Raw genomic sequence first — 16,648 nt, 5'->3', positions numbered from 1 at the left:
AAAGATTATCATTCAAAATGTCTTTAATTAAACAGATTTATTATTTTTAAAGGTAAATGTCAAGAAAATAATTGGTGTGTGTTAGTTAGAATATGAAATGATTATTAGCATTATTTTATCCATCACCTTTATAACATCAAATAAATGAGGTGTTACTCTAACAGTATTAATCTTTTTACTGTTAATATTTACTAATTCCATAAAGGAACAAAACAGTAAATTATAGAAAGGAGTCTTTCCCAAGACACCATTTTCAGGGGAACTTTTTAATTGACACCAAATAACACACTCCTGATTTGTCACTTTGTAAATACGGTATGTCTAGTCCCAAAGGGCAGATTGGTTTCTGTCCAATGAAACTCAAAAAAGCACAGTAAGATAAACCCTTCAGAGAGTTCAAAACTCCCTAAGCAAACCTGAAACCAGCACTCTGTTCCAAATGTATTCTGGAAGCACACCTTGTAGCTGTCCCTCTCCTCTAAGATCAGAATCAATCTAAGAATCTTCATTTTACTTCCTGGCTCCACATTCACCCTGTAGCCCCAGGGATTAGTCAAAAACGTTTTTTAATGGGGGTTAAGAACACGGCAAGCACTGTGTGATTCATTTCCTTCCATGTTGACCCGTCAAAAGTAATAACCTCCAAATCAGATGTTCTCACACACCACCAAGCACAGAGAATTACCACGCCGAGCATGGAATGAGTCTGTCCGACATGAAGACTGGATCCAGGACAACAGGCAATTTTATTTATTTGGTTAAGGAAAGGGGAAGCAGAAGACGTACCCCAGTACCTGAACAGCAGCCCATTAATCAACTGGAACTACAATTAACTGAATGACAAATCAACCATTTGTGAGTTTTGGTGGGCTTTATCCTGGAGATTCCATATTTATGCCACATTTATACACATTGAACGTTTTTAAAAAACCCACAAAAACAACTCATCAAACTGATTACTTTTCCACGTTACAAAATGTTTCCCTTTGGGAGCCGAGGACGGTTAAAAGCAGGTCAGAAGTAACAGATGATTTTGCCTCACTGTGTAGATTAAGCAATCCAAGGGGAAGAGAATTGCCTTCTAAAGGAACTAAAACTTAGGTATATAAGTCATAACCTTCTTCAGGGCAACATGGGGCAGTTTATCAGAAGAGTCAAGTGACCCATTCTAACCATTTATTTAAAACAGTGTTCAAAGCAGAGATACTCATATTCTCCATACTAATAATAGAATCCTTCCAGTGGCTACTCAGGCAGCTGAGAGTTGGAAGCAGTCTTAATGCATCTATTTTTTTTTCTTAAATCCATTTTCAACATGAGACAATGTAGCTTGCCTTCAATCAAATGAAAAGACAATCTTAACCTACAAAGAAAAGCAAAAACAAACACATACAAAAAATGCAAATTCAACACACTATTAAAGAACACCTGAAGGTTAATGATTCAATTTAAGAAAACAAAAGAAAATCCTAGTGTCTTTTCTTTGCATTTATTGAGCAATGAATGAGTCTCTCTAATACGAACAATTTTGCTTCACAAAAATTAGGTCCGTTTCCACATATGGTTAAACCTTTGCTTGTGTGTGCTCTAAGTGTGCTCATTAATACAAGACAGGACTTACACAGCCCTTAAATTTCCTACAATTTTACATGAGAGCTGAATGCACACAATTCTTTAAATTCATTGGAATTAACTTATAAGACCAAGACAGACCACTTATTTATTTTTCTGAAGTTTGTAAAATGCAATCTTTGGAAGCACGATACACTAAAAGATATTCTAAGGTAAGACACTAAAACTTAGTATTCACATGAAAGACAGATTATTCCATGAAAAATTCAACTATCGTGAAAAATCAAAGTCGCCAGACGTTCAAAATAGAAAACGTAGAAGACGCAGTCAAAGCACTTAGCCAAAAATATCTCAAGAGCGCACAACTGAAAGGCAAGCTAAAAACTGTCAGCTAGAACCCATGCCACTTTTAACCCAAACAATAAAAATATACCTTTACCTTCAGCCATTTTGATGCCTTCAATCCATGAATAATATATACTGAAGAAAAAACCAGAGCCCTATCAGCAGGTACCAGGCACACCGCCTCCCTTCCCTGCTGGAGCCGCGGACTGGCCAGCCGCCCCTCGGGTGAGGCCTCCACGCTGAAACTGGACCTGACTGCAAACTCACCAGTTATTTTTAGAGGCCGCTTCCTCGTGGCCAAATACTGCTAATCGCTCAGGCTGAAAGCGCTCTGCTGACAGTCCGACAGCCTTTCTCCCACTAACAGGACTCCTTTCTGGGTTGGTCCTATCCCCCCCACCTCCAAACCCTAAAAAAAAAAAAAAAAAAAAAAAAAAAATCAGGCATGCAGAAGAAAATGGAATGGAACAACCGTGCTGCTGGTGCGCTGGGTTTTTGTAACCAGTCTTTAATGGTTTTAGCCTAGGGACCAAGTCATTCAAAACCAAAACAAGTCTTGCTATACAACACGGCCCCACGCCCCGGGAACAGCTTGCATTGGGGTTTCAGGATCTCACCAAATGCCTGCATGGAAAGGCCACTACTTCAGTTTGTTTGAGTGAAACAGAGCCCTAAATGGTGAGAAATGAATTAATGCTCTAGAATTCTGATTCAGAGGCGTTCCCATCCAAGGCGAACTCCTCCGAAGGCACAAGTAGAGCAACAATAAAAACGTGTTTCCCTAAAGAAGGAGGGAGACAGAGGAAGGCGGGCAGGCTTGGAGGGAGGCGACGGGGAAAGAAGGAAGTGCAGCCGTAAGAGCTGTCACTTAGGGACCACCACCTCGGGCCCTGGAAAGAGACTGCACAACTGCACTCTGATTTCCTTCCACTCCCCTCCAGCCCCATCTCCGAATATTCTCTTCTGTGAAATAAAACCAGCCCAATTCCAGTACTGTTTATTCACTGATTTAACATGAGCGGCTCACAGAATTCCTCAGAGCTCGGGTTAGTACACTATATTAACTTAGCACAAACAGGATCCAGAGCGAGGCAGCAACCTTTCAACGTTGCTTACGTGTCTTTTATGCTTTCAGTCAAACTGAATTCTTCCAGTGCAAATTCAACAGTTAAACATTCCGAAAAGGAGTCAGCAACCTATGATACGGATATGTGATGGCCCAGAACCGGGACAGACTAGACAGGGCACCAGGGACAACTAGTCAGAACTGACCAGCGTCTTAGGTGTCCTGTCCCAGGAGCCACTCCCTTCCTCAGGGATCTATCTCACTGAAGTGAGTGTTTGCTAAAACGTTAGATGACCACGATTCATCTGCTGACAGGGGTGGAAGACCGATGACCAACCACCATACCAATTTATTAGACAAATATTTCAGAAGCTTCTTTTTGTTGTTCTCAGAGGGAGAGGGAGAGTGACAAGAGACCCTTCTTGGGACCACTGGAGACCAAGCCACTTCACTTACATGGTGAGTAGCCCGTTTCAGACTTCAGAGCCCTGGATCCAGTTCCGGCTACCTGGGAAGACATCAAACCTCTGGGCCTCAATTTCCTTGCCTGTACAACATGTCTTGGCGTGAATGAGGCATGCAGATGTTTGCGGAAGTCATGCATGCAACATATTTGGATTGAATCGATCTGGACATGTCTCCTCATCTCCAATACCCAGCTCTTTTCATGATCCTACCCTGCCATCAAGACTGCAGGGGCTGCTGGGGTCTCCTGTCTCCCTTCACAGGCCTGTGCAAGGCCAGCTGCATCCTAAATTCCAGGTCTGGGGCCAAACGCTGACCTGAGACAAGAACCACAGCTGCTAAGTGTGGGTACGCCTCCCCCTGAGGCTCCTTCAACACAGCTCCAATAGACCTCCTGCACAAGCCTTTGTCACACATGTTCACACGTCACAGACTTAACCTTCTCCTTTGTCTTCTGCAACAGTTCTACAGTCATTTCAATAAAATATCTTCTCTCCTCAGTTTCTCAATAACAGCATACCTGCTATTCTAGATCGAGTGTTTAGGATAAATCTCTCTGCAATAATATTTAATCTATCACATTTCTTAAGGAAAAAGAAATCCTGAATTTCAATTAACTATCTCTTATAAAAACTATAATAACAATACATTTTTATGGTGGGAAATGGTTATAAAACTTTAAAAAAAATAAAATTTGCATACATCAAATCATGTTTTTAAAAGTCTAGCAAAGGGAGCTAAAGTAATATTAACTATTCCTTGTAACAGCTGCTGGGACCAACAGCAAACTCGCACTAGATCCAACCAAAGAGCAAGCTTCTACAACGTGCTCTGACACCGTTACCATCAGCCTGATGCTACCGGAGACCACAGGAGCCAAGAGCAATGACCACGGAGTCCCGGGCTCTGCCTGCCTCCAAAACCAACCAGGGGAAAAACCCATCACAGCTCTCATGGATCAGTGCTGACGCCGTCCCTCCCCTCACTCAAGCAGCTCTCACTGACAGCAGTGGTTCTCAAACTCTGGAGCACATCAAAGTCACCTGGAGGGCGGCTCAAATCACAGACTGCTGGGCCCGCCCCAGAGTTCCTGACTCTGCACATCTGGAGTGGGGCCTGAGAATGTGCATTCCTAGTAAGTTCCCAGGTGACCTGACCCTGCTGGTCTTGGGGCCACGCACACAGAATCACCGCACTGGCCCTCCTCATTCTCAGGTCTGCAGCGGGCAAAGGAGCTCTTGCTTTTCACTGAGTTCCAGGCTATCATTCCTGACCACCTAAAAAAGGAAAAAGAACAGCAGCAGAACCTGAGGTCCCGCCGCCCAGTTCCACGACCCTCCGCCACCATCGCCGCCATTGCCGCGGCCAGCGCCCTCTCCCCCGCAGTGAGGGCTTCTTCACTCGATTCCAGCCGTAACCATGGAATTTCAGCGTCCATTGGTGTGGCCAACACGTCAGGTTCTCTTTCCTTCATTTCTCCATCCCCAGTGATCTGGTCCCCTCCGTTCTATCCACACTCATTCCTACATTCTCACCATGGACCTTGTCACAGACCCAACTTAATTAGCCTCCCTAATCGCGTCTTCACTCCTGTTGAAATTTCTCCTGGCACAGCACCTAACAGACGATGCAGCCCTGCTAAGAAAGCTCTGCCTACTTGGATACATCATTAAGGACCACAGGGTACCACGAGATACCAAACGTGCAGTTCTTCAAGACAGAAGTAAAAACTTTTCATCTGTATATGGTCTCTGAGGCAAACATGAGCAAGTTTTACCATTCTAAACCTAATACTAAATAGTTTGCATTGCAGAAGTGAGCAAAGACAACTCAGCAGACACTGAGGACAATCTATTTAGACACGCCGCTCCCAGTCAGGGAATGCGCCCTCTACAAGGGAAGGTTCACGGTCTATTGAGTACATGATGCACAGAATAAAAACATCCACTCTGATCACAGCCTCCCGTGTTTCCAGCTTGTTTCCCCATCAGTTTCTTCTTGGGTCCTGTACTTCTCTTGCTTTTCCTTTTTCTTACCCCCTCTTCACCTCCTGCCTTCACATCTTTCCAAATCCGCCTTAAGAGTCCACAGTTCATCGTTTGAATCACTCCCCGACTCACTAAACTCCCCTGCGGCTCTATTTGCTCCCTGCCTCCATCTGCAGCAGTTGGCGCCCTGCACAGACACAGCTCTCCCCCCTCCGCACGGCTGCAAGGGCAGCGGGGCAACCGAGTGAAGACCAGACACAGGGCACAGTGAGCCAAGGGCAGCCAGCCCTTGGGACTGCCTGTCAGTCCCATCACATCCCTCCAGAGCTCACTGTCCCCTTCTCCACGATGACTGTGTCTAACGTCTCTGCCTCTGGTCGATCTTCTCAAACTCAAAAAAAACCACCAAAGCCTCTTACATCACAGAGAAGACAGAACCGTCAGCAGGAAGCTGTCTTGACTGGGCACTGCCGACCATCACAAACTGAAATTCACCTGCATTCATTCTCTGCGTTGCTCCTAATGCCTCCACCCCCTCCACCCTCGGCGGCCTTACACCCTGTCCTGTCACTCTCCTGTACACCGGGCTCTGCCTTTACGACATCCTCCCTCCACCCACAGCTGGCCCCTGCCCTTCCTCCTCCCCACCACAGATGACATTCTCAGCAGAGCTGCCACTTCACTGCTTTCGTTTTCTAACCACCTGCCGACTCCTTACAACCTGGAGGTTGCAATCTGGCTTCTGCACGTGCCTCTGGTGTAGTAGCTCCAATGTCACACCAGTCACCTCCAGGTCATTAGACTCAATGGAAAATTTCCAGTCCTCACCTGATTTGTCCTCTCAGAAGAATTCTCCCTCCTTCTTAAACATTTTCTTCCCTTGGCTTTCATTAGTTCAGAATCATCTGGTATTTCTCCGGCCTTTCTGGACATTCTAATCCCTAATCTCCTTCGCTAGTTCATTCTCCTCTAGTTGACTTTTAAATGTGGGAATTCCGTAAACCTTGGTCCTATGCCAGCTTCCTCGTTGATTTTACCTACCTTCTATATGGCTTAATTTCTTCTTTCCTTTAAGCTCCAAACCCACATATCTGTCTCCTCAACATCCCATGTGACTGACTTACAGAAACCCTGTACTTTGCATCTACACAATCGAACCCATGATCCCTCCCACCTCCTCTCTACTGTTCTAAATCTCATAAGCCTTTCCATCAAGCCAGTTGCTTCAACCGAAAACCTGGGGTTCATCCTTGACTTTATACTCTCCTCTTTTCCCAAACGCTTATCTCTCAAATCAGAGTTTCTCCATCAGGCAAACGGGTTACAACTATGTCAACATATGAACTCCCCTCATACTTGGGTTATCCTTGTCTATGGACCCCAGTGTGATATTTTAAAAAGCAATTTGTGTGCAGCATGACATGAAAAAGTGGGAAATTGTGTCTGAAATGACCCACAGTTCCGCCTCTTCACTGTGGTCATCCAAATCCATTAGCGTCCTCTCCTAGACTATTACAACGCCTTAACATAAACTTCATTGCTCCAGACAGCTGCCAGGATGATTTTTTAAAAATCTGATTCTATCATGACCCTGTTAAAATCCCTCAATGGCTTGACAGTAGTCTTAGGATAAAATTTAAATCTTCAGTGTGGCCTTTAAGACCCCACTTGACATGTCCCCAGTCTGTCACTCGGGATTTAGTTTCATGCCACTTCCCCAAGCTGTCTATACTCCAGCCACAAAAACACACACCATGCGCTGTCCTGTCTTGAGGCAAGACCTCGGCACAGGCCACTCCCTCTTCCTGGGATGCCAGCACTGCTGCCCCCAGCCCAGCTCCCCCTCCCACTCCACTTCAAGGAAGCATTTCCGAATATCCTCTCACAGTAGCATGGACTTCTTCAAAGTGTTATTTCACTGGTAATTAGACAACTAGAATAATTAAGTTTCTTAATCTCTTCCTAACTCCAGAATGCAAGTTTCATGCAAGTTTAAGACTGAATCTGCCTTATTCATTCCTGTACGTTTGCCTGGCACCAACTTGCTAAAAAAGCAGGTAAATTCTTTCTCAAATCCTTGATATTACACGAGTAATCAAACCTCTTCCTGCTAACACTTCAGAAGTAAGGGGGCAAAGGCACTGGAAAAACGGTCCAACAAGTGCCAGGTCACTTCGGGTTTCCTCATCTCCAGGAAATTTAATGATCCTAAAATTCATTCCTAAGAAGAAAAGACCTACACATTCTTCAGAAAGAGAGAGCTCAAGCACAAAGCCCAGGGGCTCCTGACGGACCCACACTGGGCCCTGGGTCAGATCAATTCCCCACTGATCTTGGCCGACTGACACCCAGGTTGAATGCAGAAGGCCCCAGCACGAACGAGGTGCAGGACCCCGCTCATCTGGTCCGACAGGCAGACCCCTCACGCAGCTCCTAACTGCGCGGAAAAGGCACAAGTGGCCAAAGGCGTGAGCCGGGGGAGCCGTGGGTTTTAGAATTTCATAAGACAAGAATGAGAAAGTCATTTCCATTTGCATCAGGATAAGAAAGGCAAAGTGAAGTATTAGCAACCCCTCTCTCTATCAGCCTCAGGATATGGCTCAGAATCCTTGTATGCTATTCTCTGGAACCCCACGTTGAGGAAACACTGCCCCGGCAGACGCCTCTGTCTGTCACTACTGATTCCCTGCAAAAGGGAACAACTGAATCAGAACATGGATCCATCAACTCCACCTGGGGAATCTGTGATGGACCAAAATGCCATTGGTAGGAAGCTGAAAACACAACAGAAAGGGTAATTGACACAACTATGCATCACAAAATATTCTAGGGACAGCCAAGAACCCTTCACTTAATAAATTCATAATAATGAAGCTGATAAAAAAATAATAAAAAACAAGAACGAATGCAATTGTAAAATTGCATAGTAAAGAATTAACTTTACCCCAAGAGAGGTTTGGCTTTTGCCCTTGCCTACGCGGAGGTCCCTGGAATGTTCTGCCTGATAGGAGTGATTCGTTTGCTTGGGGGCTTTGACCATCAGACAGTCTAGCAATGTGATTTACGATGAGGCTTTGGGACCAGCTGTACGGCTGTACCAGTTCAGGCCAGTCACGCTTGCAGTATGTGATGGGGCCCCAATTAAAAACCTCTGGGTACCCCAGGCTCAGATGAGCTCCCCTAGTTGGCAATACTCCATATGTGCTGTCACACGCTGATGTCCCTGAGGACGAGGGGACCTTTGTGTTTGGAACCTTCCCACGTTGCCCTGCGTCTCTTCCTTTACCTAATTCTAATTTGTATCCTTTCCCTGTAATAAAACCAATGGTGGGTAGAGTACTTTCCTGAGTTCCAAGTTATCCCAACAAATTATCAAACCTGAGATTAGTTGTGGGGACCTCCAAAATTGTGGCCAGCTGGCCTGAAGCGATAGCAGCCCTGGGGACCCCCAAACCTGTGGCTGGTGTCTGCAGTGAGGGCAGTCTTGTGAGGACAGTTCCCTTGGATGGTTCAGTTTACCTGACTCCTTGCAGAAATCATGACCAATTAAATGTATCGATGACTCGCTAACAGTGTCCTTCCCCCAGATTACAGGAACTGCATCCTTTCTTACATACGTGTCTCCAGTGGAAATTCCATAGCTTTGCCAAGAGCTAAATAGCCAACCTTTGTAGAAAAATGAACCTCAGTTTTCAACAAACTTGGTAAAGTACGAATATTCATTTATAAATTCCAAAAATTCCCTGTCTAAAGCCAAAGGAGAGAGAGGTCCTGCAGGAGGATCCCTCGTAGAGACCAGGAGTGCCTGAGGACTGGCAGCAGCCTTGATGGCCCACCCTAAGCCGAGATGAGCAGGACAGAGAACCCATCGGGGAGGGACAGCTGCAGAGAAAAAGCAGCAGCTACCAAGCATTCGGCACGCCTGGCAAGGTGTCAGCTTCCCAGGACCCGAAGATGGCAGTAAGGGAGGACCAGGGTCTACAGTATCTTGCCAGTATCTCACTCAGTAGGGCTGACTGCCAGGCAAGGGGCCCCCAGGAGCAAGAAAGAGGGGAGTGTTCTATCAGGAGTGGACATCCAGGAGGGTTGGAAGAAGTCATACGCTGTGGGGAGGTCCCACCAGGCCTTCCAAAGAATTCACACAGGAAGCATTTGAGTGCCTGTCACTTGTGGGCAACTGTGGTCAGCTGTCCTATCAACTGATAGGGACTGTGAGGGCACAGGCCCTTCCTTCTCCTCCTCTCCCTTCCCCAGCTCTCTTGCTGAGCCAGAGCCCGCAAGAGGCAGGGAGGGCACCACCCCAAAGCAGATCATGCGGAGGGGGTGTAACACCACCTCCCCACTTCAGGCCCCCCTGCCTTCCTGCCAGTAGGAGACAAAAACTGTATTGAAAATGAGATCATATTTAAACCAGACAGACTTTTGGAAATAGAGGGTGACTGTGGTATAAAGGAATCTGTCCCAGAGACAGTCAAGAGCCTCTGCTACCCAGAGACTCATCTGGTCCAACAAACCACAAAGACTGGAGGAAAATGATGCTTCATATAACAGCCTGTTAGACAAAGACTGTGAAATAAAGCAGCTACAAAATGTGGTTGCGTATGTTAGGCTGACCCATAAAAAACCACCAGCATTTGACCATTTTTGACCCATAAAAATGATTATTTCATGTGATTCAAACAAACAATACATGAATATTTTCAAAATATTTTATTATGAAAATTTCTGAACACACAACACAGCTGAAAGAATTTTATGTAGAATACTCATAGATGTATCACTTAGAGTCAACGATTAATGTTGTATTGTCTTGCTTATGGCATATCTATTTGTCCTTCTACATCAAGCCATTAATCCATTTTTCATGTCTAATGCATTTCAAAATAACCTGCAGACATCAGCACAGTTCTCCTAAGGACTTCAGCTTCTATATAATAAAATACAGTTCAATATGTATCATTTTTACATACAATTTACATGAGATGAAATGCCCTAATTTTAAGTGTACATTCCCTGAGTTTTCACGAAAAAAATACACTGTGCATATACAATGAAATATTACTCAGCCATAAAAAAGCCACTTGCAGCAACATGGGTGGACCTAGAGATTATCATATTAAGTGAAGTAAGTAAGATAGAGAAAGGCAAACATCATATATCACTTATATGTGAAATCTAAAAAAATGATACAAAACCAGAAAGACTCACAGACATAGAAAACAAACTGGTTACCAAAGGGGAAAGGTGGGGGAGGAAGGAATAAATTAGGAGTTTGGGATTAACATATACATACTACTATGTAGAAAATGGGTAACAAGAACCTACTGTACAGCACAGGGAACTATATTCACTATATTCAAACTATATTCAGATACTATGTTACAGTATCTTGTAAGAACCTATAATGGAAAAGAATCTGAAAAAGAATATATATATGTTATGTATGTATGAAACTGAATCACTCTGCTGTACACCTAAAACTAACACAACATTGTAAATCAACTGTATTTCAAAAAAAAAAAACACTGTGTGACCCAAATCCCTGTCAAGACACAGAACATGAAGGCCACCCTAAGCTCTCTCAGGCCCTCACCAGCCACATTCCAGACCAGCCCGAACCCCAGGGGCAGCCCCACTGTTCTGCCTTTTTTTCACTATAGGTTGGTTCTGCCTGTTCTTGAAATGTCATAAAAATGGCCCCACACCGCAGGTGCTTGCTTGTGTAAGGCTTCCCTCCCTGAGCCTGACAGTTCCGGGGAGCCATGGAGGCTACGCACAGTGGTACCCCGTTCCTTCCTGCTGCTGGAAAGTGTTCCGCTGGACAAATACACCAGGACATACCAGAGTGTATTCTCCTATTGGTAGAAGCTGGAATGTTTCCCATTTTGGACTAGTACAAACAAAGCTGCTGGGAACATTCTTGTACAAGACTATTACTTGTGTATTAGGAACATATGCTTGCTTTTATCCCGGTTAAGTAACTCGGAGCAGAATGGCTGGGTTACAGGGCACAAGTTCACTCAGTGGTACAAGAAACTGCCAGACCTTTTACCGAAGTGGCTCCACCATTTCATGCACCCACCAAGAATGTATAAGAGTTCTTTTGTTCTGCAATCTCGCCAGTATTTTTTGGTGTTGTCAGTCTTTTTAATTTTAGCCACTCTGACGAGCATGCAGTGGCATCTCACTGTGGTTTAATTCCCATTCCCCTGAGAGCCAGTGTTTCAGCACTTTTTTCATGTGCTTATTAACCACTGATGTATCTTTATGAACTGTTTATTCAAATCTTTTGCACACTTGCCTATTTTTTAATTGTTTTTTTTTTAATTGAACTGTAGGAGTTCTTTGTGTTTCCTGGACATGTCTCCTTTAACAGATACATGTGTTACAAAATGTTCTCCCAGGCTATGACTGTCCTACTCATTTTCGTAAGGTATCTTTTAATGGGAAGAAGTTTTTAATTTGGACGATGTCTAACGGATTAATTATATATATATATATACATGTATATGTATATGTATATGTACATGTATATGTCACCAAATTGGAAAATGTTACTTAAACCTTGGCAGGCTTCCCATGCTTTACATTCTGAAATGTGACACCTATTTCAGCACTTTTTACACAGTCGCTGGACCTGTGACACAACCGTCCACAGAAGTCAGTTACTGGCTCCAACACTGTGTGGGTGAAAAGAACAGCCATGAAACTCAAGTCCAGGAAGTCAGCTGAACGTCTGCTAGTGGTGGGTTATCACGGAGTAAAAGCAAGAGAATTTTGATAATCTTAAGGAAACCTGTGTTTTTCTCTGTGTGTTTCCCCCCAGCTTCCCGTGACTCACACATTTAAATTACCAGAGTGCTGTAAAGGAAGACATCAAAAAGGTTCTCTTTACTGTGATTTTCACCCTATCCACCTTGTAAGATCGTTAGAAAGTCACAAAAAATCACCGTATGTTAGAGGAAGGGCATATTGTGAGACTTTGTGGGGGGAAATTTATTTTAATAAAATATCTTTTATTAAAAGATATTTAAAGGAGGCATCAAGAATTCAAAGGTGGGGGAGGCTGTTTACAGGATATTATTGGAATAAGTTAGGAAGATCTGAATATGGACTTTAACCAGGTAACGGTGCTGTAAGGTGTGCTAAGTTTCCTGAGTGTGATGATGACACCGTGGTTCTGTAGGAGCATATCCCTGTTTCTAGGAAAACCATGTTGAAGAATTCAGGGGTAAAGTATCATGATTTAACTTGCAAATGGTCCAGGAGCAAAATGAATTAATTTATAAAATGGTGTACTTGTGTGGATAGAGAGACAATTAGAAAATGCAAAAGCATAAAGCAACTGGTGAATCTTTATGAATCTTTCTTATAACCGTCTCAAAGGTCTGAATTTTTTCAAACTAAAAAGTTGGGGAAATACAGATTTCCAAGTCCATTCCAGTCCTAAAGAATCATACTCAAGGGCTAAGAATCTGAAATGTTTAAAAGCTCCCAGGTAAAGTCATGACTGGATTCTGAATCAGTAAAAAAAATGTGAAAGTGAAAAACACCAAGTTTCAAGGATGCTTCTAGAGACTCCTGGAGAAATCTGAATGGGGAGGGCAGTCAGATAACCGTGTGTCAGTGCTACCATTTCCTGGGTTTGAGAACCCTACTGTGGTTCCGCAGGAGAGGGTCCTTGTCTATAGGAGATGCTCAGGGAAGGAAGCAGTTATGCCAATTAAACTAGTTAAACTGCCATGATGACTAACAGCTCACCTTCAGAGAGGCCCCAGAGAGAGAGGAGGGAGAGAAAGGAAGGTCAACACACAAAGAGAGCAAACATGGCCAGCGGTCAGTAAACCCAGGTGAAGAGCACAGGATTCCTGCAGTGTACAATTCTTTTTGCTATTAAATAGGTTTAAGAGTTCCAAAAGAAAAGGCTGGGTAAATACAAAAATAAAAACAAAATTAAACTGATTTAAAAAGAAGTAAGTAAGAGCAGTCAAGGACCAAGCCCTAAACCCAGCCACAATGAGCAGAACACCCGTTCCCCACTGGCCTCCCACAAGGGGAACCAGTCTCCGCTCCACGTTCCTGCATGTCAGTTCTGCCCACAGATCTCTTTGCGCTCATGGGGTATCTTCCACGGGATGCCCTGAGTTTCCCCTCCAATTCCCCTGGGAGTATAAATATAACGCATCTGCCGCCTCCCAGGGGTCTCCCCATCTGGGCCAGGGTCCCCAGGGTGTCCACCCCTCCCCACAGGTTAACATACCCTCCCCCCAGGGCCTCATCCAGGAGGCGCTCCCCTCTGAGCAGTCTCCACCATCGTCCCCCAACACACCGCCCCCCGCAACTGAGACAATTCCAGACGCAGCTGGACCAACCCAGAGGGGAACTGCGCCTCCCTCACTCCGGTTTCGGATGACACCGACGCTCAAGGGGACACCTCATCAAACACATGGTGCAGGCAGTGTCCTCGAAGACTGCAAGCAATTAAAGAAACCAAACCCAAACTAAAGGCAACACCAGGCCTTCTTGAAAATATACCTGCTTCAAGCCTGTCCGGCTTACCCTCAACAAGTTCATTTTGCAAAAGTGTGCAACCCAAAGCGCACCTTCCCGGCTGGGCACGGGGTCTCTTTCCCTCCCAGGACTAACTCCGCTTGCCTCTGTGCCACCTGCTACTTTGGGAGCGTGAACTGGGCAGGGCTCTCTCAGAGTTGATGGCATCAACCTGTTAAATCAGGGCTGTGTGGGCACAGTGCTAAGGTCAGCTGTGATTCAAACGCTGTCACAGGACAGACGTTTCTCCATCTCAGGTACAGGGTGATTCTCAGGGATGGTGTTAAATATCCTGGTGAAGTCAGGAAAAATCAGAAGATTGTATCCCGACCACTTATTCTAGAAACCTTATCAAAATGCACAGTAGAAGACGCACTCGGTAAACCTGCAGTGTCTCCTAGTGTTCGCGGCTTTCATTCCTACACACAAAAACACACTGTTTGATTCTAGAATCTGCCTAGGACTGTCAGGAGATGTCAGTTTGCAGTGGCCCTGAATCTACTTTTCTTTCCCTTAATAAAAACGGGCCGTTTGTCCGTCGACTGTCTTTGTCACCTCTTTTAATTTGCATGATTCCCCAAAGGGTAACTTCCCAGAAAACTTGAGCCGGGGCTGGTAGTTTGGAGAATCTTGAAAAGCCTCAGCTGGTTCTCACGTTAGTCTCCCTTCCCCTGCTCCCTGATCGTGCACACCTCACTCACTCAGCAAGTATTCCCTGCTCTGCGGGAACCTTCTGGGATGGTGACTGCCCAGAGGCTGGTGTTAGATTTGACTGGTGTCTCCCCTCCCCATGGAGCACAGGACCTGGAACAAAGTAAACCCTCATTAACGTCACTGGACAATTTACATGATATTCCCACACAAAAAACAATGGAATTATAAAATGTTTTGGTGCCATCTAGATGGTAAAACAATCTAACACACATGGAGTATTCTGAAAACATAACCAAACCACAGGGCAGCAGAGGACAGGCTGGTGCTGAGTGAGGGGCAGGAACGGCCGGGGCAGGTCCAGCTAGAACCCCACCGGCTTCAAGGACTCAGCCGCCCCATCCCACTGCCTAAGTCCATCCTTTCCTCCCAATCCTGCCCCAGTTCAAAACCAAAGTGATGGTCGATGTCACCATCTGTTCAGGTGCCCCCTAACTTTACCCTTACTGATTCCTTTTGCTCCGAATTCCCTCTGTCACCTCCCCCGGCTCCAGTTTCCCCAGACACGGTCCCGCTCTCCCGGGCTGAGGTCACCAGGAACAAAAGTCACCATGCAGCCCACCTGCTGCCCTAAGCTTAGGCTGCAGCGCAGCAAATTGCTTGAAATACTTCTCTCTTGGCTCTGTTCCAGAATTACCACGCTAGTCCACTGCCAAAGGTCCTAGGAGTATGACCCCCCCAAAATCTGACCGGCTGAAAAGGCTGAGGTCTCAAAGCTTTATGCAAGTTGCAGAGAACCTCATTTTTTGGGCAGAAAGAACAGCTGTTTGACAGCTGCTGTCCTGACCAGGTGGGTTCTCTCTCCTGGCAGTGGTCAAATATTTGTAATATCATACTGGATAGGAGTCTTGCTCTAAATAGAACATTTCTGGTCAACATATAATTCAGATCAGCAAAACAACGTGCTTTCTGCTCTATAAGCTAAGAAAAACCTTAAAACACAAAGTAATCAAAATCACAGGATGGTAAATTTTAAAAGCCTTCCACAGTTTTCCCCAAGCACTTGAACAATTCACTCATTCAACAAATATTCTTGAAATCCCTACCCAGCACTACAGCCATGAACAAGAGAGCCCGCTCAGTACCCAGTCCAGTGGAAGGAAAACAAGTAAAAATAAAATAAAAATTCACTTTAACAAGTACCGTATTACGGTAAAAGGGTCTATGATCAATGTGGATGAAAACAATCATTTGGAAAGAATCATTATTTTGAATTTTAAAGATACAGCGTTTACAATCTCCTTGACAAACATTAGCATTGTTCATAGTTTTTTCTTAATTTTTTCACTAAAATTGAAAAATCTTAGCCTTCAGTCCAGGAGGAAATATTCATAATACTTATGAAAGAATTCTAAAAGACAAAACCAAAAAATAAAGGGAACAGAAATTTAGCAGTATTTTAGTATTGATGTAAACACTTTTAGCCTATCTGACAGTCATATGTAAGAATAAAATGTGGGGAAATTGAAAATCTTGCCAAGTAAGCAGAGCTCTTCTAGTTTCACAACAGGCAGAACAAACAAATGCCTGCTTCTGCCCAACCTTCCTCCTGATCGGAATGAACAAACCCCACATGCCTCCCCTGGCGTAAGTACCACTCTGCCCAAACGACCAGCACGCTGCCTGAGCAGAACCCATTAAAGGACTTGATGAACTTAGACAATTCTCCACATCCTAGTAATTTTACTTCTTTAGCTCCAGCACTTTTAACATCAATAAACATCAAGAGGACTTTGTGATCTGTGTTCTGGCCCATAACATAAACCTAAAAAAAAAAAAAAAAAAAAAAAAGAACAAAAGAAAGAAACCCACCCATGCAACACATAATTTTGGGCACTTAAGACATTCAAGGCAGCACAGAAGTCACAGAAACACAGCTTCTGCCCTCGGTGCTCTTTTGGTTTATGAGGGGGAAGTAAGACTTTTACCTGTGTTCGTTCATTCTAATATT

At 44.5% G+C, this 16,648-nt stretch overlaps 1 protein-coding gene across 7 annotated transcripts in view; it reads right to left on the bottom strand.

Moving 5' to 3' along the window:
• ASPH (aspartate beta-hydroxylase) overlaps positions 1 to 16,648 on the bottom strand; it is a 162,834-nt gene that overhangs the window by 134,004 nt on the left and 12,182 nt on the right. Inside the window, exon 1 of one of the 7 annotated variants that reach the window (XM_014560193.2) lies at positions 2,012 to 2,201. The exons of the other annotated variants lie outside the window; for them this stretch is intronic. Within the exon in view, the coding sequence (XP_014415679.2) occupies positions 2,012 to 2,021 (10 nt within the window). The 5' untranslated portion in view covers positions 2,022 to 2,201. Of the gene's footprint in view, positions 1 to 2,011; positions 2,202 to 16,648 lie in introns of those variants that run through there. 7 annotated transcript variants of the gene reach the window in all.

The sequence above is a fragment of the Camelus ferus genome, chromosome 29 (genome assembly GCF_009834535.1).
Source record: "Camelus ferus isolate YT-003-E chromosome 29, BCGSAC_Cfer_1.0, whole genome shotgun sequence".
NCBI classification, from domain to species: domain Eukaryota; kingdom Metazoa; phylum Chordata; class Mammalia; order Artiodactyla; family Camelidae; genus Camelus; species Camelus ferus.
This window is presented reverse-complemented; position numbering and strand designations above follow the sequence as displayed.